This window comes from Cyanistes caeruleus, chromosome 1 (assembly GCF_971803275.1).
Source record: "Cyanistes caeruleus chromosome 1, bCyaCae1.hap1.1, whole genome shotgun sequence".
Lineage (NCBI taxonomy): Eukaryota > Metazoa > Chordata > Aves > Passeriformes > Paridae > Cyanistes > Cyanistes caeruleus.
Genome location: NC_141701.1, coordinates 133,036,836 through 133,060,523, shown reverse-complemented (window position 1 = coordinate 133,060,523; position 23,688 = coordinate 133,036,836). Strand labels below are relative to the sequence as shown.

Genomic DNA, 23,688 nt, shown 5'->3' with positions numbered 1-23,688 from the left:
CTGACAAAATAATACCAAAAAAGTTCATCCTTATTTTCCCCTGAATTGTCTTGCTCTAAAGAAAAACTAAAAAGAAAAAACCCAAATGATACTTTAGTTTGCACTTAGTAACACATTTTGAGCAGATCACTACTCTTCAGTTTCAGGGACCTCTAGAAATATCAAAGAGAAGAGAAAAAAAAAAAAAAAAAGGAAATTAAAAAAAACCCTCAACCCCACACAATTAATTCATGGTAGCCTTCTTGCTTTTTCTATTGATGCTATTTAACTTTGCACAACTATGTTGTAGAAACGGGACCGGAATGAGATGGCTCATGTGCCTGGGAAAGTTGTCTCAATTATTAAACTACTTTCTATGACACAGAATACTTAGATATTTTTTCAGAAGCTGAAACAGCATCAGGGAAAGAGATTGAGATTTGAATCCAAAGCTCTAACACCATTCTTCAGTCATTTAGGTTATTTTCAAGACATTTTAAGATTTCAGAGTTGCCTGCTGTATGAAGCAGGAAGTAACTCCATAGGATACAATAGAATGAAGAGTAAAATGCAAAAATCTGTTAAAAGCAATTTGCAACCTTCTACAAATATCTGAATGCAACCAATTAAAAATAAATAAATAAAAGCTTCAAAGTTTGTCACTCTCTTCTGCTTTACAATTTTTATACATAAGTAAACATTCTATAGTATAATCACTGCAATGCCCTGTGGCTTACTGCTTTGGAAAAACCGTTCTTTTCAGCTCCCTGGTTTGGTTTGTGAAAGTTTGTGCAAGTCACACATACACAAATGAGTTCAATGCGCAGATAGCTGCACTTAAATTATTTTCTTGAATGTCTTCTACATTTCTTGCATCACAAAAACATTGCTGGTTGGAATTTAAAAAAGGAAGAGTGGAAAAAATTAAAAAAAAACCTAAATTAATTCCTAGAAATCTGTTGTAGAACCCAGACTGCCATAAAAGGCCCTTTCATACTTCAAAGAGCAACTTCAATAATCAAAACAAAACATTTGCAATTGCCAGTCATATGCAAAGAATGCAGCACTTTTTAGCTTATGAAATTTATTTTGATGTCCTATGGTAGAGTTCATACATATTTTTCTGTGTAACTCTTCCCCAAAGCACCCCAGATTTGGACTCGGTCACAAATGTGTGTGGGTGGAAGAATCCATCCATTTTGCTTACAACATAGCATTTGAACCACAGGCTGTAAAACTGCAAACTTTTATGTCAGCTAACAATGTCATGCAAAAGCGTGGAGCTGCTAGCGGTTTTCTTCTGGTCTTCTCTGACATCATCTTATTTCAAACATTGTTTTACACACATACTTCAGTAAAGAGTGTCAGAACTTAACGTGGGTGTGTTTGGGTTTTTATAAGCTAGCTCTTTTGATGGACATTGCAGTACATTACAATGACATGCTTTGAACTGTACAAAATAAATGGTTTGGCAACATCCCCACAAACATACTATTAAGGCCAGTTCCTTAAGCTCCTTGTAGTCTATTTACATTACAAAGTATGAGCCAAATTCTGAATTATTTGGAGGCATGGGTTTGCTTAACTCGGAGTTCAAATAGCATCATAATACTCCGTAGTTAAATACTTTCAATATCACCACAACGCAATAAACAAGACAAGTAAAATAAATTCAATTTTATCTAACAAACACTACTTGAAGAACTTGAAGAAAAATGTCACTTTTAAAAAACAATCGAACTGATGAATACTAAAGTTCAAACACAGAAAAAAAACCCGTAGTGACAGAAATTCCAAGCGGCACAATTAACTCTGAGATTGGAATATTGAAAGTAAGTAACAACTGAGAAAATAAAAAATCACTAGTTTATATCTTACCACTTCGTACTCCTCACTGCCAAAAAGGTACATAGTTACTCCTTCACAGTCTGACACCAGTTGCCCAGAGTGCCCAGTCGCCCAAAGTCAGATCTTCCACTGCATCCTCAGCTCCCGTGTCCCAGCCGGGCAGGCTTCCCGGGCTGCTTTCCCGCGCCTGGGCTGCTCCTGAGGCACCGGGGCTCTCGGGCATCAACTCGGAGTCTGCTACAGGGCCGCAGGACCGGCGGGATGGAAAACTGCGAAACTCCGCGGGCGGCGGCGGCAGCCCCGCGCCCGTGCGGAGCCGTGTGGGGCGGGCAGAGGGGCGGGCCGGGCAGCGGAACGGGACGGGACGGTGCGGGCTGGCTGGCTGAGGGATGGGGCGGTGCGGGAAGAGGGGCGGGTCGGGCAGCGGAACGGAATGGAACGGGACAGGACGGAACGGTGCGGGGCGGGCTGAGGGATGGGGCGGTGCGGGCAGCCCCAGCCGGGACGGTTCGGGACGGGACGGGACGGGACGGGACGCTGCCGTGCGCTGCGGGCAGCGTGGGGCGGCAGCGCCGCGTTCCGGCCCTGCCCTGCCTGGCGCGACGCCGCCTAAATTGTGTGGGGGAAAACGCGGCCGGGAGAGAGCGAGTGCGGCCCGCAGAGCCGCGGCTGGGACGGGAAAGCTCGGAAGCAGCGGCCGGGGCCGGTGAGGGGGCAGCTGCTGCGGCCGGGGCCGGGGCCGAGGCCGGGGCCGGGGCCGGGGCCGGGGCCGGTGAGGGGGCAGCTGCTGCGGCCGGGGCCGGGGCCGGGGCCGGTGAGGGGGCAGCTGCTGCGGCCGGGGCCGGGGCCGGGGCCGGTGAGGGGGCAGCTGCTGCGGCCGGGGCCGGGGCCGAGGCCGGGGCCGGGGCCGGGGCCGGTGAGGGGGCAGCTGCTGCGGCCGCGGCGAGCCGGCAGCACCGGATGAGCCGTGGGGAGCTCGGTCCACGAGTACTCCTCGCTGCTCTGACCGTGCTGCAGAAACCCATGCGGGTATCTAGGTCTGAAAATATAAAGATCTCTTCTGAAAAGCAAACAAACAAGGAGCCCAGGATATTTTCCCTTCTGCATGTTTCCGTCGCTTCATTGCTTCCTCGCACTGATTGCCCTGTAGGCTGCTCTGTAAACACGGTGTAACTTGATCTGTGTAGCACAATGGCTCTCGTAACGGGAGGGTGAGACCCGATACCTGCAGTGCACGGGAAGCGGATCCGGCACGCAATACACACCGGACAGAAGAATCTGAGCACCAGCCTCACTCCTGGCCAACTTCCAGTCCAGGCAGAGCAGGCAAGAAAGAGTAAAAGAGGCCATAGAGCAGGATGAAACACAACTCAAAGACTTCAGAGACTAATTCAACAACTGCATTCCCAAACTAATATTAAAATATGGCTTAAAAATAAATCCCATTAAAGATGGTTTAAGAATACAGCATAAAGTAAACCAGGCATGCAGAAATATTGCCCTCTGGGAAAGGCTGTCCTTTACAGCTGAGGAAGAGGCCACCAGTCAGCACCAAGTAACACAACTCCAATCAAAACTGCTTTCAAACAGCTCTATGAAACCCATCCCTTCTCAGCTCAGTCCTCTCAATTCCTTACAATTCATACTGCTGCTAGCACTATATCCTATAACCAGAACTATACATAAACACTAAGAAAAAAATACGGAATATGTAACATTTTAAGGAGGAAATGTGTGGGCGTATGCTTGCCCGTTTATAATCAAGTAAATATAATATACACAACATCTCATGACAAGATATAGCATTGAAAACCAGTTTGTACTACTCAATTTCCTTCTCTTTCACAAAAGAAGGAGACCAAGACCTCTTTCCTAACAAAAGCAGCAAATGAAGCAGTTTGAATACATTGCAAATATCTTTCCTGTTCCTTCCCCTGCATCATCCCTTGCTTATTTTAAGTAGATCCTGTCTTGACTAACTTAGTTTCTTAAAATGAGTTAGTAGAATAGTCTTCTCTCAATCTGTTTTCTCTGTCAAAACACACCTTTAGTCCTCTGTTGATTATATGTGATGGGACTCATGAATCTGGTTATTTTTTATGTTCTTGTATGTATCCACAAGCAGAGTTAAACCCAAGAAAATGGTTGGAAAAGGGAAAATTAGAAATCAGAAGACATTAATTTTATTCCTAACCATATGTTTACAAAATAGCATTAGTTTAATCTGTCAGCTGAACTGGTCACTTTGCATTATATCAATTGAAAATTATGCTTCAAACAAATAATATCATAATAGTGCGTTCCCAGAGCGTAAATAGAACATGCACCATTCCTGCATGAAGGCTAACAGGCATCAGACACCTCCAATGGAATGTAATAACCACTTGTCCAAGTTGTTTGCTCCCACTGATGCTGAACGAGTGTGGTCACACACACTTACCAGCTTTAATGTAATTTTCTAAGCTTTCCCGCACAGTGTTGTTAGTGTGAAACCACACCTGTCAATACTAGGCAAAGCCAGTGTCATCATCCATTACTTTGCTTGTCTGATACAGCTCTTGTGAGCAATTGAAATTTTGGTGCCATAGCTTGATTGCTCCCTTTTGGATATGGCTCTCACAACTAATTTGGAGAAAAAAAAAACCCAGCAGGAATGTTAAAGAGTACTATCAAAAATAAGGAAAACATATTGCTTCCTGTGTATTAAAAATTCTGATAATTTTTTTTTTTTTAATCACTCATCAGCTCCTTTACTTTGGGAATTAGTATGAAATCAGGGAGGATTGCAGTTCACATATACTCAACAGAGACTTAGGGCATTATTCAGGCTATCACCATAAGTGACTTTCATGTCACAAGTAATTCTCACTACAGACAGCACAAGCAGCCAGAGTCTGGCAGCTTGGGCAGCAAATAAGCTGAATTGCTCATTGCTCTCTTGAATTGAAACATCATGACAGGTACCAAAGTCTGTCTCAGGGCTCCACAAGGCATATTTGCATATAGCTTTTATGGTTCAAGAATTAAAAGTCTGCAAAAATGCCACCCCTGTTGAGGGTGTTTAAACTTAGCAAAACACTGCTGGATGACCTGTGCTCCTCACCCGGCTAAGTGACAGCACAGGGCTTTTGCTGCACATGGTTCCCCCAGTAGCTTAATGTGGGAAGGGATTGGCCAGCAGAGGATGGGCAGCGTCTCACCAGTGCTGACCCTTGCAGACAGAATGTCATGATCCACACAGAATGCATGAGCACAGAAGTGAAAGAGATGGAGGAGTGCAAGGAGGGCATGGAGAGGGAGAGAGGCTGGAAAAAGGAATCTGTGAACAATGGGGCTGGAGAGGTGGTGGAATGGGAAAAGCAGAAAACCAGAGCGCAGAACAAGGATAGGTGGATGGAGGCAGTGTGACCCACAGGGAAGAGAGTCTAGAAGCCAGGCCAGAAGACAGGAATTAAGGCTATGCAAGAAAAATGTTCATGGTAGGCAGGGAGCACAATAGGATTTGAAAAGGCTTCACAGAGGCAGCTGGCTACCTGACTAGCCTAAAGCTAGGAGGTAACCTGGAAGGAGTGGAATGGTGTGCATCAGGGCAGAAATGCTGCGATGGGATACCTGGACAGAACTGGTTGATCAAACAAATACAGGCCATTGGAAAACCTGTAAGTTGGAGACTCCAGCAAGAGACAAAGTTGCTACTCAATTTTTGGGATAGAATGGAACTGGGATGAAGGCAGAAAGTGTCAAAAGCACAAAAAATAGATTTAAAAAATGGTAGGTGGAAACAAAGCTAGGATGGAATTGCTCCTCTCCCCAGCTGGCACTTTCCAGCAGGACATGTGTGACAGAGAGCTACACCAATGTGACTTGATGAAGACCAGGCCTTAAGAACCAGCAATCAAACTAAATAAAAATAAAATACTGTGACTTTGAGAGCCAAAACTACAATCTGAAATGATGAAGTAAATCACAAGGATAAAGTAAATCACTTATTCAACGTATACAAGCAATTTTAAAGTACCTGTTACTCATCTATGGAAGCCAAGACAGCAATACCAATATTAATCATGTGTTAACAGAGGCAAACAGGTAAAACCACAGGTGTGTCAGTATGTGTGGATTTTGTTTTCCCTGATTGCTTCCCTAAATTTTGTTCCTTTCATAAAAATATCTTGAGGTGTATAGTATCTGGTGGAAGGGGAGTAAAGAAGACAGACTCTTCTCAGTGACTTCTAATGAAAAGGCAAAAAGCAATGAGTATTGATTGAAATACAGGAAAATAAATTTGAACACAGAGAATTTTTTTGATGTGATAGGGTTTGTTTTGTTGTATTTTTTTATTTTACTGTGAGGATGAGAGAGCACTGGCACAGATTGACCAGGGAGGTTGTGGAGTCTCAATCCTTAGAGACAGTCAACATGGTCTTGGGTTACCAACTCTAGGTGGCCTTGCTCTGAGCAGATAATTGGAATAGCTCCAAAGGTTCATTTTTACCTCAACCACTCTGTGAAACTGTAAAAAAATAATTAAAAATTATCTAATTCACATTGATATTTTAGGGATTCCATCTTTCCATTTTAATTTTCATGGATTGAGCATAATGACTTTTTGGATTGTCAAAGAGAATAGCATTTAACTCTGGTATTTAAACCCTGACCCATGTCTTTTAAGTATAGCTATGAACTGTCTACACTATAAATAGCTTTGTATATCATAGTACTTCAACACAGTGCCTTTGGGAAAACAAACAGAAAAAAATGCTGACATGGTTGTCAAGGTTAATAGACTAAACAGACCTTTCTTGATAAACAAGAATCTTTCAGCTTGTATCCAACAGTAACATTTTTTTCGTCAGGAACTCTAAAGGAAAGCAATTGACTCTTACCTAATTCAGATTCAAATTCAAATCCTACTGAAGAATGTCAACAGCTTGTAACTCCTTTACACAGCTAGCAACAAGAATTGTCTCTTGTAAATGTGAATGTTTCATGTCAAGGGAACTTTGGGCAAAAAAACTCTGAATAAGCTGTTACCTCCTATATATGGCATGAAAGAGCAAGAACTATTTCATTTTACCCTGCATCTAAACGACCCCATTCCATCCCATCCCACACCATCACCAAGTAATTTCTTAGCAAGGTTACTTATATGTGAAAATTATGATTAGCAACCAATTTTTTAGTTTTTCCTACGAATTTTAGCTCTCCCATTGATTTTCTCCCCAGGGGTCACTCTAACTGTGAGCAACACACTTCCAGCAGCACAATCTTAAATTTTCAGGAGTGTTACTGCCCTGAAAGAGCTACAGAATTGATCTGAAACCCAGGTTACCTTGTTCCTCTGGACATCAGCACATTTATATGAATGGGTCTTTTGTAGTTCTTCCCATTGCCACTGTAACCCTCTGAAAGCTGTGTGATGGTAACTGCAGTGTCTCAGCAGTTAAGAACAATTGAAATAGGACTCACATTCTAAGAAACATCCAAGTGCTTTATGAAAACGATCAGACTGTTTCAGCAAGGAAGACTGGGAGCATGTTAACCCAGAAGAGTTAAAAGCTTGCTAATAGCACCACGTTGCTCAGACACTTTCATGACAGGTTAAGTAATTCAGCTGGACTTTCCCAGACTCATGGGACCCTACTTGTGTGCTGGGGTAGGCAAGGAGGGGGACAGCAGGGCCAGGACACAATATGGGCCACTTCCTTCTCTTGAATGATACCTTCCTTTCATTTAAAAGCATCCCTCAAATGAAATAGCATGGTTTGGGTCAAATTAAAAGGCTTTTTGTTGTTGTTGTTTGTTTGATTTTTGTATCAGCAACAGTGATGGGCAGCATCCCTGAACATGGTGCAGATTCCAAATCATCAAGATACACTACATTCATTTCCAGAAGACCTTGTATTTCTTTTCCAAATTTATCCATTTTACATCCAACCATAAAATAAAAATCCATCTCCTTCCATAAAATTCCATGTATCACGTAGGACGCTTATAATTCTCCCTTACAGATGGTGTACATCTGAAAGAGGGTTGTTAAGTAAAATTTTATTCTGCAAGATTTAGTTTAGGTATATAATAAACCAGTGTCAACTAATTCAAGATGCAATAATGGAACATTTCCTTAAGATTAATGTCACATCTTAAATCTCAAAACCAAGCTTCAAATGAATGAATAATAAAATAAAATCTGAAAGTATGCCCATGGAAGTACTGGAATGCTATATAAATTTTATTTTTAAACATTAAAGCTGCTTATCATTTGCAGGTTGTTATTGGTTATTATGGTTACCATTCTCTAACACAATCCAATCTGCCTGCACTTTTCTATTTCAGGATACAGCAGTGATAACATTAACAGCAGACTTAACTTCTCAACTTGAAAACATACATACATTAGGGGCACATGCTATCTCCTGCTGCACTGAAAGATAACGTGAGTATGTTCTCACAGTGTCACAGAAATAACAAGCTGCTGTTCTCCTTGCAGTCAGATGTTAAAACATTTAATCCAATCACAGTGAGTGTCAGGAACACAGCATGTCTGAAATATTTGTATTACACATACATAATACAAATACCTGTTGTATTATGAATCCTCTGCATCACTGAGATATTGCAGAGATGCTATAAATGCTATAACGTTGGAAAATCTGCCCATAGGTGATTGTTCCCATACGTGGGCAAATTCTTTTATTTTTACATGTAATGTAGTCATTGTAAATTTACACTGTCATGTAAAGCCTTGCTACAGTGAAACACAGAGAACAGGGAGAGAGGCAGAAGGAACAGTTCAAGTGCTCAACATGTTGTTGCTTGTCCAGGACGGTCACAGAAGTCACCTGCAGCTGAATGTGCTGCCAAACACTTCTGAAACAGCAGTAAATTCTGTCAGAGCATTAAGTGGTTGGAAGAAAAAAAAAATAATTCAACAACCATATTTAAAAAAATTAATACCCTGAGTATTAAAAAGGAGATAATGTTCGCTCTCCTATATGTATTAATTGCAAAAAGAGAGATTTATATACCTTTGAGCACAAGAACATCAATAAAAGAAACAACCTTCACAGAGAACACTTAATATCTTGAAGTAGCATGTATAAAACTTACACAATGCTGTAGAAACAGCTTGTGCTGGCTATTTTTCCTTAAAAAATACATCTTTCCACTGAAAGGTTACTACTCTATACTGTTACCCATACATTCATGCAACATTAAATAACCAGGGGTTTTTAATCTCAGTGAAAGGCTTTCTCCTCTCACACTGGGCGCCTGTCTGCCTCTGGGTCACTGAAATGTTTCAAGGGCCATGTGCAGCTCCATCATGGCCAGATGCTGATTGTCCAGAGCTGGAAACTCAGGAATAACTTTGGCTCGCAGCTGTGCACAGGAGCTACCCCAGACTAGTAAGAATATTACCCTCTGCCCACATTCCCATCCTGAAAACTGTCATCTACTTACAGGTTGTCCTCTGGGACAATTGCTGTGCAGGTCCATACTCAGGACATCAGCTTGGTAGCTGATAGTTCACAGAGGAGATGTGTGAGCCCCTGTGCCTTTAAAATGGTTTTGGCTTTTTAAATGTCCAACCATACCTCAAAATCACATTTAAAGAAGTGCTTGTAAAACTTGTGCTGTCAATACATCCAAATTCTGTTCTCATTTCAGAAAATAAAATGCATCTTACCAGGAGAGCCACAAAAACAGGCCACAGAAGTAATTTTGGCTCACTCTGCCTTTGTTTATGTATTTTTGGCACAAGCCATCACTCCATAATTCCATCAATTTAAATTATTGATTATCACCAAACATTGTGGTTTCTTTGGCCTCATTGCTTCTTCAAATCTCAGTTCCCATTTCTCATTTTTATTGTTTTTGAAACCTCTAATATTTCTGGTGGTCACAGTTTTGCAATCCTAAAATCTGGATTAATTATATTTAATTTTTGATGGACTAGCTTGTGCAATTTAATAAGCTCCAGTGAAATAAGTTCTGGTGAAATGTGAAAGCTGGAAAACTTCTCTCTGCAGAAAGGACTATTTATCTCTTGGGACCCACTTCAGAGTTCAAAATAGGAATTAAGTGGAATTTAGGCAGCATATGTGCTGCTGCAATGTTTCTCTCACCTGTGAGGCTGGGTGTCACCCTGGCACAACAGAAATGTACTTCAGTTTAACGAGCAGGGAGCCAGATGTGCACCCCTGGCTAGGAACTCGCAGCGTGTTGCAGTGAATACACAGCTGGAGGAACCATGTCAAATGTCAGCTAAGCAGGGAGAGCAGTTTGCCATGCAAGGGATTAAGTAAGTGCAGTAAGTTGCTCCTTACAGAGAATTAATGCAATGTGTTACAACAACATGTTCAGAACTGCCCTGATGAGATGCATCACGAAGGTAAGGTACTTTGAGTCAATCTTCCTTGTCCACTCAAATTAACAGGATCTTGTTAGCAGAGAGTAAGGTGACTACTTGGCAGAGAGTAAGAAGGTACAAAGGTCATTCCTCTTCTACGTTGAAATGACTTTTTTTTTTTTCCTCTGTTATAATCTAGATAAAAATGTAAAATGTAAAAATGTGATTTTTCAATTGCATTTTTCTGTATTGCACTTTTTCTTTACCTTCCTCTTGCCACAATTCCTCGTCGATGTTCATAAGAAGAATGCTCTGAATAGCCTGGTTCCCCTTTGCTGACAGCTCATGCATCCAGGCAAAGAGCATATCTCAAACTGCATTTCTGTGTGGGGCTCTCCTTCTCTGCAGGACTCTCATACTGCAAGAAAGGCATTCAGCCATTTTCTACACCCTGACTAGAGTTTTAAAGGTGAACCTGCTCCTCTGTTTCAGAAGTCATCCCCCACTACCTTTCATAGGTTCAGATGTATGAGCCTAAGGTGTGTTAGTTGAGGATTTCTGAAATCACTGAGAAACACTTCCTAAGTACAAAAAATTTGCTAGACATTTGACTTAGCATGTGGGGCAAAAAGTCAATAATACAAGAATCCTAATCAAATCCATAACTGTCGATCTTAATATGCTAACAACCTATAAAAAGACAATATTTTGAACTCCAAGATACATGAATTTATCCTCTCCTAAATTTATAAACCTGAATCTAAATCGTATATTGTGTTGTCCATGACAGGAATAGAAAAATGGATTTACACTGAACCAGCATCAATGCAGAAAGTTGATTTTAAAATTTAAGAAGGAAATTATTCTCTCAAGTAGTTCAGTTCTGACACCTTAAACCTCTCCTAAAATAAAACACTTCTGCCATTACAAGCCTGGCTTTTTATGTCTATACAAGTTCTAGTGAAGCTGGGAGATCTATCTGAATTCAAAGTGATAGAACCTGATCACATTGTCATGACAGAAAACATTCAGCCAGAAAATATTATTGTGTCCTACAAACTCACTGATTTACTCTGAATTTTGCAGAAAGTTATTAAAATGTTTAGTTTGAAAGTGCCTTTCCCAGCATTCCACCATAGCATCAGCTATTCAAACAATTATGTAATCAAGCATTAACCTGTTTCTCACATACCAGTGACCCTGTTTCCAAGACAAACTGGAAATATTGATGAAAAGCAGTATTTTAAAACTTCAGAAGTTACCTTTTCCAGTGTCTCTATGTATTAATTTAAAAGTTTCTAGAGAGCAAATATTGAAGAGATGACTCTTTCAAATAATCCTATAGTTTGAAAATACTTGTTTCACTGTTTGCTCACAGAAACTTTATCATTTTACAAGAACAATAAAGTATGTGCAAATGTGACACGAAGAAAACCAACCAGAACCTTTCAAATAAATATCCGTCATTTAATGTTGCTTGACCAAATAGGCAAAATCACAGAATCATGGAATATTTTCTGTGGGAAAGGGATCTTCAAAGGTCTTTTAATCCACCCCCAACTGTAAGGCTTCTAATAAAAGAAAAAATTGTAAAGCCCAAGCATGCTTTAGTCACAGAATTTTTCAGGGAAACTCCATCCTGTCGAAGTGAGCTGCTGAACTGTGTACTAAGACTATGGGAATTGCACAGAAATGATAATTCATACTTGACTGAGGACTTTGTTAAACTGAGAAGACACCAAGACAATTACTGTGTCTGTAAGGCAGTATTTCTACAGGCATCCTTTGATCAGCATGAGCATACTCAAAGTGAAATTTAGCTTTTATACCCAGCAGACCTTTAAAATTATATTTTCTTCTGATACAAGTATTCTCTCAATACCATTAAATAGCCAGATAGTAATTTTTGAGTGATGAATATTATAAATCATCAATCTGAGAGCATCCTTTCAGCAGCCTCAAAACATTCAGACAAAAAATAGATGTTTATACCCAGTAAAATACTGCAAAATGCAATGTATCATTAATGAGCTGAAGAAAAAAGTTGTTTAGTGACAGCAGAAGTAATGAAGCTTGGGTTCCCACACACACCTCCACAAAACTTTCAGCTCTCTCTCATTTTCCCTACACACCACATGCTCTGTACCCTCAGCTCCCCTCCCTTCCCTGAACTACTCTTCCCTTTCCCTGAGCTGAACAGGAGTGAGCATTTGTTTGCTCTGTTGCAGAGTTAAAGTTGTTCTCTTCAGCTGGATGGATGCTGCCTTCCAGACACTGGCCCGTTGAGGAAATAGCTTTAACAGCTCCTCCAGCCGCCAAGAACTTGTGCTATAATCACTCTGTGCTTCTGTGACCTCTGCAAGGCTGGTTTAAATCGGCCACTGAAGTTCCTGAGAAGCACAACTAACAGATGGAAAGTGGGATTGCATAAATCTTGTCTTAGGAAATAAACCTAAGAAATCAGAGCTGTTATACAAAGACTGTCCATACGCTTTAATACTCAGCAGCTTGTTTAAATATAAGCTGATGCCATGAGCAGCAATGTAAGCATTTAATCTGTCAGAAAATTTTCAAATCATCATTGTCACAGAGCATTGGTTGCAGTTATTAAGCAGTTACAAGTACAGTACAAACTACAGGCTTTTGTGTCATGTACATGCAGTACCAGTGGCACAAAAAAAATTCTAAAGAAATAGTGCATTTATAACAAAGGACTTTAGGGATCAGTGATTAAAATATTGCAAACTTTTATATATATTCATATGTAATTAGACAACCTATTTTCAAAATTCTGACATCTTCTGTATTTTGGCTCATGGTAAAAAAAAATAAATTCAAAAAATAAAAAATAAAATTAAGCATCCCAGTGGTTTAATAGTCTATAAAATGGATATCTGAATGCAGTTGAAGTTTCAAAGCACTTTACCTCCTGTCCTTTTACACTTTTTTTTTTTTTTTTTGTGGCAGCTCCACACCAGGGATCCTGGGAAGCAAATAGCAGAATTTGCCCTTTCAAGTTTATGAATTCTCAGGCTTGTTCACTGCTATTTGAAACTGAATTAAAAATATTACCAGCAAATATATATTTCACTGATGCTAAAAATAAAAATTCAGGTAAATTTGGGTAAATTGGAAAAAGGCAGGGTGCCACTTCTCTGCATAAAGGGTGAAGTAAGGACAAAATGTTCTTACACTTTCTGACAGTTACTGAAGTTTCTGTACCTCAGAATTTCTATGTTGGTGGTGAAAATGTATTAATGGTTATGCAGTAAGTAATCTTTAATTTAATTTTGTTATAATATTTTAATTAACTTGAACACATCAGGGGTCAACATGTTCCAAGGGACATTCTGTTATCTAGAAGTTTAGAAAAATGTACCCATAAAGCAGTTAACTGAATTTCTGGTCAATTATACAATTTTAATCTACTTTTGATGCAACAACTGCCATTCAAAGACTATAATCAATAATAAATTCATCATGCCAACAATATGAAAGTTCTCAAGCTACATCTCTTCTTTAATCTTTCCGATTACTTTCCTCCTAGATATTTAAACAATTATTTTTTTCAATTAGAAAAAAAGACTAAAGACTAGTCTAAAGACTAGTACTGCTAAAAGAAATATGCTAATTTGCAAGCACGGTTTCCTGTAAAATGCCTCTGAACAAGAAGTGACTACAGCCAAAATTCACATTAGCAAAGCAAAATAGCCTTCCCCTCATGATGTATCTGGAGACTAGAATAAAAACTGAGGAAAGAAGAACAGAATAATCATCAATTATCACCTTGAAAAAAGGGTTGACCAAATACTAAGGGATCCATGTATCTGGCTGAACCCCTTTTACTCGTTTTTTTCTGTGTTTAACTTAACCTATTCTTCTTTTTTTGCTGCTCCTCAGTTTATGAGGGCTGTATATCCACAGCACCACTCCCTGTGATTCTCTTACCCTGTCAAACAGTAACTTCCTCCTCTGTCTAACAGGACCTCTATGATCATGCTAAATAGAATCTGGACTTCTTAATGATGTGATATAAGGGAAAAGTTTCCTTTTACTCTGTTCAGCTTCTCCTTGATGACATTATTTGACAACAAGTAAGATGAAAATGCTGCATGGAAACATGTACATTAGTTGTGCTAAGTTTCAACATCATTTTCAGTTTTTTCTTGAGGAAAACAGTATTTTCCAATTTGAGCATTTTCTTTCATTTTACAACATGCTTCTCCTATGAAAAAATATCTGTTCTGATTTCTCCCCACCTATAATTATACTTGGATTGTCTGAGAATACCAACACATGTTGTTTATCAGAGCTCTTAATAATTGCTTGTATATAAATTAAAACATAAAGGCTTAAGATTTTCACGAAATTAATTAGGTAAGAAAAGACTAAAGACAGCTATAGCTATTGTTGAACTCAATGATTGTAAGGTTCTTTTCCAAGATAAATGGTTCTGTGATTCTATTAGTAGCTGATTTCTACTATTCTGGACATCCATGCCAAAAATAATTCCAGTGGAATTGTATATTGTAGTTGTACCCTTTCCTGCTTCACGGCACACTTCCTGTAAGACCCACTGTTGTGTTACTTCCCCCACAAACGTAAGAGCACAGTCCAATTGGAGTAAAAATAAGTTGTTTATAAAGAAAAGTTGTTCATAAGAGGAGAACAGAATGGATATTAGCAATAACTAATCAGTTTCCTTTGTGGAGATCCCTAAATAACCTGGGAATAGCAATGATCCAAATCTGATTTCCTTCTAGAAAAAAAACTGTGGAGCTTCTGTTACACAAGACAATGCCCCTGACTTCTCTCAGAACAACTCTGGAAAGCTAGTGGCATGCTTAAGGTACTGTTCTTTTACTGCAATTTTATTAAAATATCTCATAAATGTTATAGAAAGAAGCAAGTTTAAGCCAAACATTCAGCTTAAATCTATGTTTATGTTAATTTCACTTCAATCCCCATGCTTTATTTTATATGACGTAAAAAGAAAAAGCACATCCATTTGAACCTTAAAAACAATATTTGTCATCTATTTAAATTTTATTTTACAGCACAGCTGTAGTGGGATGCCTGCTAGTAAAACTCCCTGGCCCCGGGATTCACATACCTGGTCAAATGCTGCCAAACCAAGACTCGTGAATGTGTTACAACTTAACCCAAACAAAAATAGAGAGCATAATCTTTGTGTCTGTAGAGAGAATGTACTTCAAGCTACTGCCAGCAGAGAGTCCCATTGCTTTCATATTGAGAAGAAAACAATTTAGCACAATCCCCAAAATCACGGAACGAACAGCAAGCCACTTTTAATTACTTTAATAGGGTCATAGACAGAAGCCCTCAGTAGCAGCCACCTGCAAGTGCTTTCCCTCACCCTCAACTCATTTTTTTTACAGTATTTCCAAACTGCATGTCAAGTTTCAAAAAAGGAAGCTCAGAAGTATGGCTTGGACTTCCACAAAGGGGCTGGCACATTTCTCAACAACATTTCAGCTTGGCTAAATGAGAACAAAGTGAAACAGTTTAACTGTAATCAAGTTAACTTGCAAGCCAGCCCCTACATCGCATTGTAAAATTAAAGGGCTCCCGAGCATCTGGCCTGCACTCCTACTACATATGCTTACCCCAGGAGCAATGTGCTTAGTCTGAGGAGACATCAGGCATCTGTCAAGCATGTCAGCCTCACTCCAAGCAGGCCAGCCCTTCCAGCAGCAGCAACACTTCTTACAGGAGCGAAACCTCCGACGCAAAGCAGCGCACCAGCGGAAACTTCAGCGGATCAGCCCACACTGACCATTATTGCGAGTAGCTGTACTTCTGAGGCCTGGTTTAAAGGGCCCAGCTATTGTCTATACGGAGCAAGACTGCTCGCTGGCCGTTTCTCTCAGCTCTTGATCTGATTCAGTCCCTACGTTAGGGACAGCTCAGCAGAGAGCCTGTCACCATCAATTACCAAGGAGGAGTGGGAGGGCTCCGTGCTCATGGTGACGCCAGCCGCTGTAAGGACGAAGCCTGCACACTTGCTGGAGTAACATCACACTCTATTCATCCCAGATGTATGGCTTGCAACATGCATGGCCACCTGGAACATACAACTGCCGCGCGGCCAGGAACAGGAAAGGCGTCTGAGCATTAACACCGCATAATCGATTTACTGATGCTTGTGGATACAGGTATTTTTCTTTGTTCTCCCCCACCCACAGAAATATTATGCTGGAATTTCAAGCTGTAAATAACAATTTAAGTTGGAAATTTTCTGAGTAAAAGGAAAATTCTGCTTGACTATAACTAAGGTAGAAGACCTATTATGGTAGAAGATACATATAAATGAACCTTAATCGTGATTTTTATATAAACTATCTTCCTAAAAAACTCTCAGTAGACATTTCATCATGGCAATACTTCTCTACATTAGTCAGTTGATTGAAATCATCAGGAAAACTTACATGCATAATATTATTTCCCTTAATGAGTTTAAGAATTTGCAAGATTAAGGTCAACTGGCTTAAAATAAGAGCATAGGTTAGAAGTAATTAAGGACAAAAGATACATGTTTGTATTGGTCTGAGGCTTCTGGAGGTGTAGTAAAGAGGAGAAAGGAGCAGGCAGCAACAGGCCAGGAATGCTACAAACAGAAAGAGAGCTCCAGAGAAGCCACTTTCCCCCTCTGTCACCACTGAGATAATGAGTATCAAGGCAGTGATTCCTCAGAGGAGCAACAAGCACAAACATTTGTTTTGGCTCCAGCTTCTCAATGAGCTGGGCAATCATCTCCTCCGCCTATGCCTCAAGACTGGTCTTCAACAGGCATGTGAGGCAAGCAAAGCCCCACAAAGTCCAGCCTCTGGTCCATGAGAGCTGAAAACATTGTCGATTTTCAAAGGCTAAATCCTTAATACTGACTTTTTCTGCAGACTCTGTAAATTGACAATATTTGCAGAAGGAAGGGCAGACCCTACCTATATGTCTCACAATAAGTATCAAACAAGATTTTTTTTTCTTTTTTTTCTTTTAAACAAATATCTCTGACTGGCTTCCATTTTATTACCTGTTTCCTACACGTTTTTCCACAGAGACCATTTTCAAGTGTACCAAGATTTATCAATATAAATTTATCCTCTTAAAATGTAATTTCTTATTTATATTATCGGCATACGTTATTGTTAAAAATTCTCTCACAGAAACAAGAAGTGACTTTTGGTTAATACCTGATTAGGTGGATGTTTGCAGGGTATATATATATATATACACACACATAATTATTTTATAATTTTTTTTTTTTTTTTTTTTAAGTGGACTATGGGAAGGCAGCAATCTTAACATTTTACTACTGTTTCAGAATTCAGTATCCATGTTAGGTCCATTTTGGATGCCAAAAGAGAATTAAATAAGTAGAAACTTTTCCCTTATTTCTCATGAAATGGACATTTCTATTTACCTGAAATAGACTGAGCAAAGAAAAATACACAGAACATTGACAACCTCTTGCACAATTTATTTTGACTTCCATAAGGCCACTTCTAGGATGGGTATTAAACTCAAAATGTTGAAACAACTTCTGGTTTCCAAGGAAGCAAACAGTAAACCTCAGCAAACACAATTTTAGAAGGCTGTGAGAAGTATAGAAGTTTCTGATGCAATACTGTATTAATAATGTTGCAGGGTTAACAGTAAGATTACTGAGCAAGCTTTTTAGCGAAGTTATTATCCTTAAAAAGTATAATACATGCTGTGGGACACAAATACCTTGGGGCAAATCAGAACTACTCTGAAGAATACACAATCACAGTCCCAGCTGGAATATCGCAATTAGGACAGAGCAGCTCTCATTCCAGAGGCTTATTTTCTGCCCCTCAGCAGATTTTACAGAATACTGAAATTAAGCTTGCAAGACCACACTGTCATCATGGCAAATTTTGGTATCATAATATTGAAACAAAAGAACTTTGTAGTAGAAAACATGGTAATGAGATAATTTAAAATGTAGAAACAGCAACAGAAAAATTTGCCTGTACCAATCAGTTTCTAAAGCTCCCTATATATTTCAGCTGTAGAACAGAATTACCTCTTTTTATTATTTTTTTTTCCTTTTTATTTATTTATTTATTTATTTTATTTTTCACTTCTGAGCAACAAACAACATGGAACCAGTATGCAGCAAGTGCTAGATGACTTCCACCCTTTTTTGCCCACGAGGGTGAATCATCTCCTAAGTGCTAGATTTGTTAAAAGTATCTTCTATGTAACATGACAAATTAGGTGCCTTAGAACAAAGACCTTCAACCCCTTACAGAAAAACACATCTAAGAGAACAGGAACACAATTAATTCAGAGATTACAATTCTAATTCAATCTTTAATCCTGTATAGTTCTAATGAAGTAGCCTTAACTTTAAATCTTAATACTCCATGTTACAGAGTGATTTCAACAGAAGTCTCAATTAATTTTAAACACACTTTTATAAAATTTTGTTAGGTTTGGACCATAAATGTCATTAAGCGTATGAGAAACCCAAAGTGCTGATTAACTAAATAGTCAGCAACGTACTAATAGAAGCTTGCCTGTAAATGCTTAAGCTGCTTTGGTTTTATCTTTTTGTGTAACAAAGCAAGATGGATGTCAGTCTATAAAAGTTCTTGTTGATAAACCAGATCAAAAATGAGTTGTTAAGAGATCACACAGTCAGTCACTCAGAATTGGTAAAACCTTAAGACATATGAGTAATTTTTCTCATCACCAAGTTATTGTGCATCAGCTGATCCATATGTGGACATGTGGGCATGCTTAGCATATGGAAAACAAATTAAGGCAATTTATTGTAATTCTGCCTCATTATGAATTGTTATCTGACATTTTCTGACGAGTATATGCATGAACATGGCAACTCATAAATCTGAATATCTAAGTCTAATACATATATATATACACATATATATATATATACTGGAAGATGTTTCAGTTTTGCCTTTCCTTCCCATTTTAAAGACAGATAATGCATTTGGGGTTTTTTTTCCAGTTACTTCAGATATCACATTTTATTCAGTCATCAAGTATCTCATCAGTCTTACACAAGTTCCGAAAGCATAGCTTCATGTTTCTGAGCTGCCTCAGCTGGCCCTTTAGGTATTCAGGCACTCCACACAAAGAGTTCAGGTTGAGTTTACTACAACCAAAGCTGTTCCCTTCTCCTGTGTGAAGGTGGATATTTATCCCTTTGCCATTCCTATAAGTGACACATGCTATGAGCTCTTCTCACCTTGGCAAGAGTCAGCTTTAGAAGAGTTTTCTTCCCCTTTTTAGAAGACCCAAAGTCTTTCCAAAAGATACCAGGGTATTAAAATCCCTCATTTATATATCACAACAAGCCAGCAGAACACTGTATATGTCTGTGCAAAGTTTATACGTATGAATTTTGACATCTAAAAAATTTTATTGAGAAGATAAAAAATTAGTCTCAGTTTTATTGAGAAAATAAAAAATTAGTCAAAGCTCACACTGGGACAACAATTCATAAGCAAACAGGCCAGAATCAGACTTTTAAATTGTTCCAACAGCTTGTCCACAGAAAACACGCAAACCCACCCAAGCCCTGTCAGCAGGAGAGTGTTCAGCCCCCCGGCACATATCAAAGTTCATGAAGGTTTTTCATGTTTGTCCTTTCCCCTCTCAGACCTGTAGCAAAGGGCAGTCTGCTCACTGTTGTGCACTCTGGCAGACACAGCAGGTCCCAGGCGAGATGCTGGGACAGCAGCTGGGTGATACTTCTAGTCAAAGACAGAACACACCCAGCACTGTGGGGGCTGAGCTCTAGGATCACTAACTCATCACTTCCCCAGTACACTCTGCCTGGTTTGAGTGAAGGACACAAACAGGGACTCCTGCCTCTGAGGAAAAGTTTGTTCAGTACTGGATTAAAAGTCGATCTCTTGTTTTTCTTTCTGTGACCAATGAAAAGTCAACTATTTTTTTTAAGTGAGAGAGGGCTGCAGATGATAAAATTGTCACAGAATAAAGAAGAAAGTTCTGTAATCCCTAAATATTGTAAAATAGGTTTTAAGGTTTGAAATGGGTGAGTACACAAGGCAGCAGAGATACTGGTGGTAACAGAGAGGGAACAGTTTGGTGAGTGTTTTTTAATAAGGGTAATCTGACTTGGTTAGATACCTGCTGGAACGAAAAAGTTTACAGCTGTCTTTTACACTGAAAAAGCACAACAAGAGTAACTGGCTTACCAAGAACTACCTTGATTTTCCTCACTTTTGACCAGCTAACTTGAAGAAACTGGCTTGCAAATTGTTGCTCCTGAGACCATCAGCTACATTTGAGAGTGGATTATTGCATCGTCGTGGCTGTTGATCTTCCTGAATTCAAGAAGACACTGCTTTGCAAATATAAGTTTAGTGGAAAATGAGGGATTCGAGCAGTCTAAATACACTCCTGTCTTTTCATTACATTTACTGCAAGATTCACCAAGTAAGATCAATGCACAACAGCAGTTCACAGTTAAGTAAAAGGTTAGGCAAGCAGGATGCACAGAGTATCTACAACTTGATTTTAGTTTCTGCAGAGGAGAAGCTTTAGCACTCAATGAGATTTTAAGATGTCACTGAGAGATGTGTTAGGAAATTTACTGGAATCTGAGTGCAGCACAAAAATGCAAACATCACATAAACCAGCTGAACTAAAGGTTTAGATAAATTCACACTACTGCTAGGAGCAGAGCTCTTGCTCCTCTCCTGCCCCCATCCCTGGTACCCCCAGCAGGTGCTTCCCTCCCCTCTACCATCCAGCACTTGTCAGACCCTTCCAGGAGGACAGTGACACACCTGGCTTATTTGGAAACTATTTGTTTGTTTTAAGGAGGTTTTATTCAATCATTAAGATAAAATTGATAAAGAAAACAAAAGCAGGGAAAAGGATACTGGTAGTGGTGGGGCAATTCCATCACTGCAAAGCCCTACAAAATAACCCACCAAGGGTGTACATCCCTTGTCAGCTTAATTTCTGTTTTGAAATGCATAGCGATAGCTACGCAATGCAAAGCTGTATCAGTTTTAAAGCAGAAAAGAGATCTACTTCAAAAGCATCTCACATTAAAAATATTAATAATTAACCACTCCCACACATATACTTAAGCAAACAGAAAAAATTATGTCCTTTAAGATACATATAACATTTAAATGAAGGGGGGTTTTTTATTACAGATAATTCATGTCCCCATTTTTCCACACTAAAATACAAATACAAATTTAACTCCATCCACAGTGAGCAAGGCAAACCCTTCCATTCGTGTACTTTGATTTTAGACTTAGATTATCTACAGACAATGTTAGCTTACTGCAATCTCCTTCAATGTTAATTCTTCTGAAAATGTTCTTATTGGCGTGATCTGAAGCCCACAAGGCTCTCTTTGGTTGGCTTTAGATTAGGCCCTTACATAACTGCAACATCTGGGCCCCATTTCAACTATGCAAATTCCAGCAGACACAATTTCTGTGTGTATATATTAGTTTTTGTTTAACAGACACCTGTAATTTGGAACAGCTAATACATATTTTCCAAGAAAATAATGAAATAAATACTGCAATTTTGTGTGAAATACATCTCCAATGTATTCTGGTGTGGTGGTTTTTTTTTAACTTTGGTGCTTTGGAAATTAATATTCGTACCTGTACATGGGATAAAAAGCACAGCCAGTATTGCCAGAGATGGAACTACTGGAAGGTAGAAGACCCAGGGTCAGTACTCTTCTCCTACATTATTTTTATGCAAAGTATAAAAGTATTACATTCACTGTGTAAATTCCAGATTGATCTCTGATCTTACTCAGGAGCCAGGAAAGCAATCTAATATTAACACACAAAAGACACACTGCACTATTTCAGAGCCCACACAAAGCAATTGTTAACATGTGAGTCAACGTGTATTTGTCTATGTGCAGCTCCTCAGTGAAGTTTGGAAGGGATTGCTATCAAATAGTAAAACCTCCCCACACAACAGCCCATTAAGCTATAGGTCATGCAGAAGTATGATGAGCTGTTATAATCTATTTTCTCTTGAAGCATAATTTTTCTCCAGTCAAGAACAATTGCAAATTCTAGTTAAATTGCTTTTTTTTCTACTGACAATAAAAAAAAAAATCATACAAGGATATCTATATCCATCCTTGTATATGCACAATCAATAAAATATTAACAGGATTATCACTAAATCCTTGCAAAGAATTCATTCTTACTAGTATTGAAAACAAAATCTTGCTGAAATAAATGGATAAATCAGAACTACTACCAGAGTAAGGTGCACTGACTTACAGGAAATCAGAGAACAGTCTTCAGATTACAAACTCTAAGATTATATCAAAAATAGGCCAGTACAACAGTTCATTATAATGATTAAAAATATGCAATTTCAAAATTATTTTCCTAACTGCTATCTATGCAATCTTAGTGAATTATTCACACTCTCTATTTATTTCATGTTCTCCACTGGAGAACTATTTATCACAAAATACTACAGTCTAAAAATATCTGAGATTATCTATCTGTATCAATAGAAATAATAGTTTATTAGGCTGATAATGCAGAATTTTCACTGATCCTTTGCAAACATCAGTCTCCACCCACGAATCTAAAACACTGGGATTTTCAATTCACAGCTCAACACAATTTATCTGGATTAGGAAAGCAATTATTTGCCAATTAAGACATGGAAATAGGTTCAATAAAACAGTGTAACAAGAAGAAAGAATGCTAACTGTAGTTGCTTAGGTTTATCACTCTTTTTAATAATAACAAACACTGTACTTTGGATTTTTTGTTTTAAATGGGGAAAGAATGATAAAAACCACAGTCATACCAAGCTTAAACTACAATATATTACACATATAACCTACTTTGACAGGAGACTAGACTGCAAAATAAAGCAATTAAGCATTTTGTCAACGTTAATTGAATTCCCTTGTCCTCACCTACATAATCATATTCTCATTTCCAGGGAGCTCCTACATTTTTCAGCAGACATATGAATGTTTACTGATCTACTATGTTATATATATTTTTTCTTCTCTTTATCCCCCTGAGTATACAGGCCTCCTGTATTGTTCTGAAACCCATGTTATTAACTTGTTGGGGTTTTTTTTCTATTTTATGAGAAGCTCATCATGAGCATTATCTATAGCTTAAAAAATTTATCTTCACAAGAAGAAGCCCTGTTAAATGAAGGGAACATTTTCCCCGCTTTTCAAATAAGAGTTTAAGTCGGTAGAATGCAGGCAAAAGGGCACATAATACCACCTCAGCATTTGAAATTGGAGAATGCAATCTTCTTGTCGCCTATAGCACCAAAGGTTGGTGTGTAAGAGGAAACCTCCTGCTCCCAGTACCAGTGCCTCACCTCCAAGAAGCTCAGAAGAAGAGAACCTCTTGTAAGGAATCTCAGGAAGGCATGAAGAAAATTTGTCATTCTTTCACATGACAACAAAAAGGAAGAAAGCTTTTTTAAAGTAGAAGAAA

General features: G+C 38.9%; 1 protein-coding gene and 1 long non-coding RNA gene across 14 annotated transcripts in view; one reads left to right on the top strand and one right to left on the bottom strand.

Annotated features, from left to right (window-relative positions):
• Positions 1-23,688, bottom strand: part of CACNB2 (calcium voltage-gated channel auxiliary subunit beta 2) — a 247,490-nt gene that overhangs the window by 102,389 nt on the left and 121,413 nt on the right. For 4 of the 11 annotated variants that reach the window (XM_086859679.1, XM_086859686.1, XM_086859703.1 and 1 more), the window contains exon 1: positions 1,858-2,354. The exons of 5 other annotated variants lie outside the window; for them this stretch is intronic. In XM_086859679.1, coding sequence (XP_086715805.1) covers positions 1,858-1,890 — 33 coding nt within the window. In that variant the 5' untranslated portion in view covers positions 1,891-2,354. Of the gene's footprint in view, positions 1-1,857; positions 2,355-15,801; positions 15,888-23,688 lie in introns of those variants that run through there. 2 more of the 11 variants (XM_086859670.1, XM_086859694.1) reach the window with 1 other exon arrangement.
• Positions 2,325-21,780, top strand: LOC111924158 (uncharacterized). 3 transcript variants are annotated; one of them, XR_015278656.1, is made up of 5 exons: positions 2,325-2,533; positions 8,161-8,260; positions 14,938-15,023; positions 15,232-16,350; positions 20,445-21,780. It is a non-coding gene; the product is annotated as an uncharacterized LOC111924158 (long non-coding RNA). The 3 variants fall into 3 exon arrangements; XR_015278658.1 differs by lacking the exons at positions 2,325-2,533; positions 8,161-8,260 and adding an exon at positions 9,994-10,126; XR_002861495.2 differs by lacking the exons at positions 2,325-2,533; positions 8,161-8,260 and adding an exon at positions 10,042-10,216.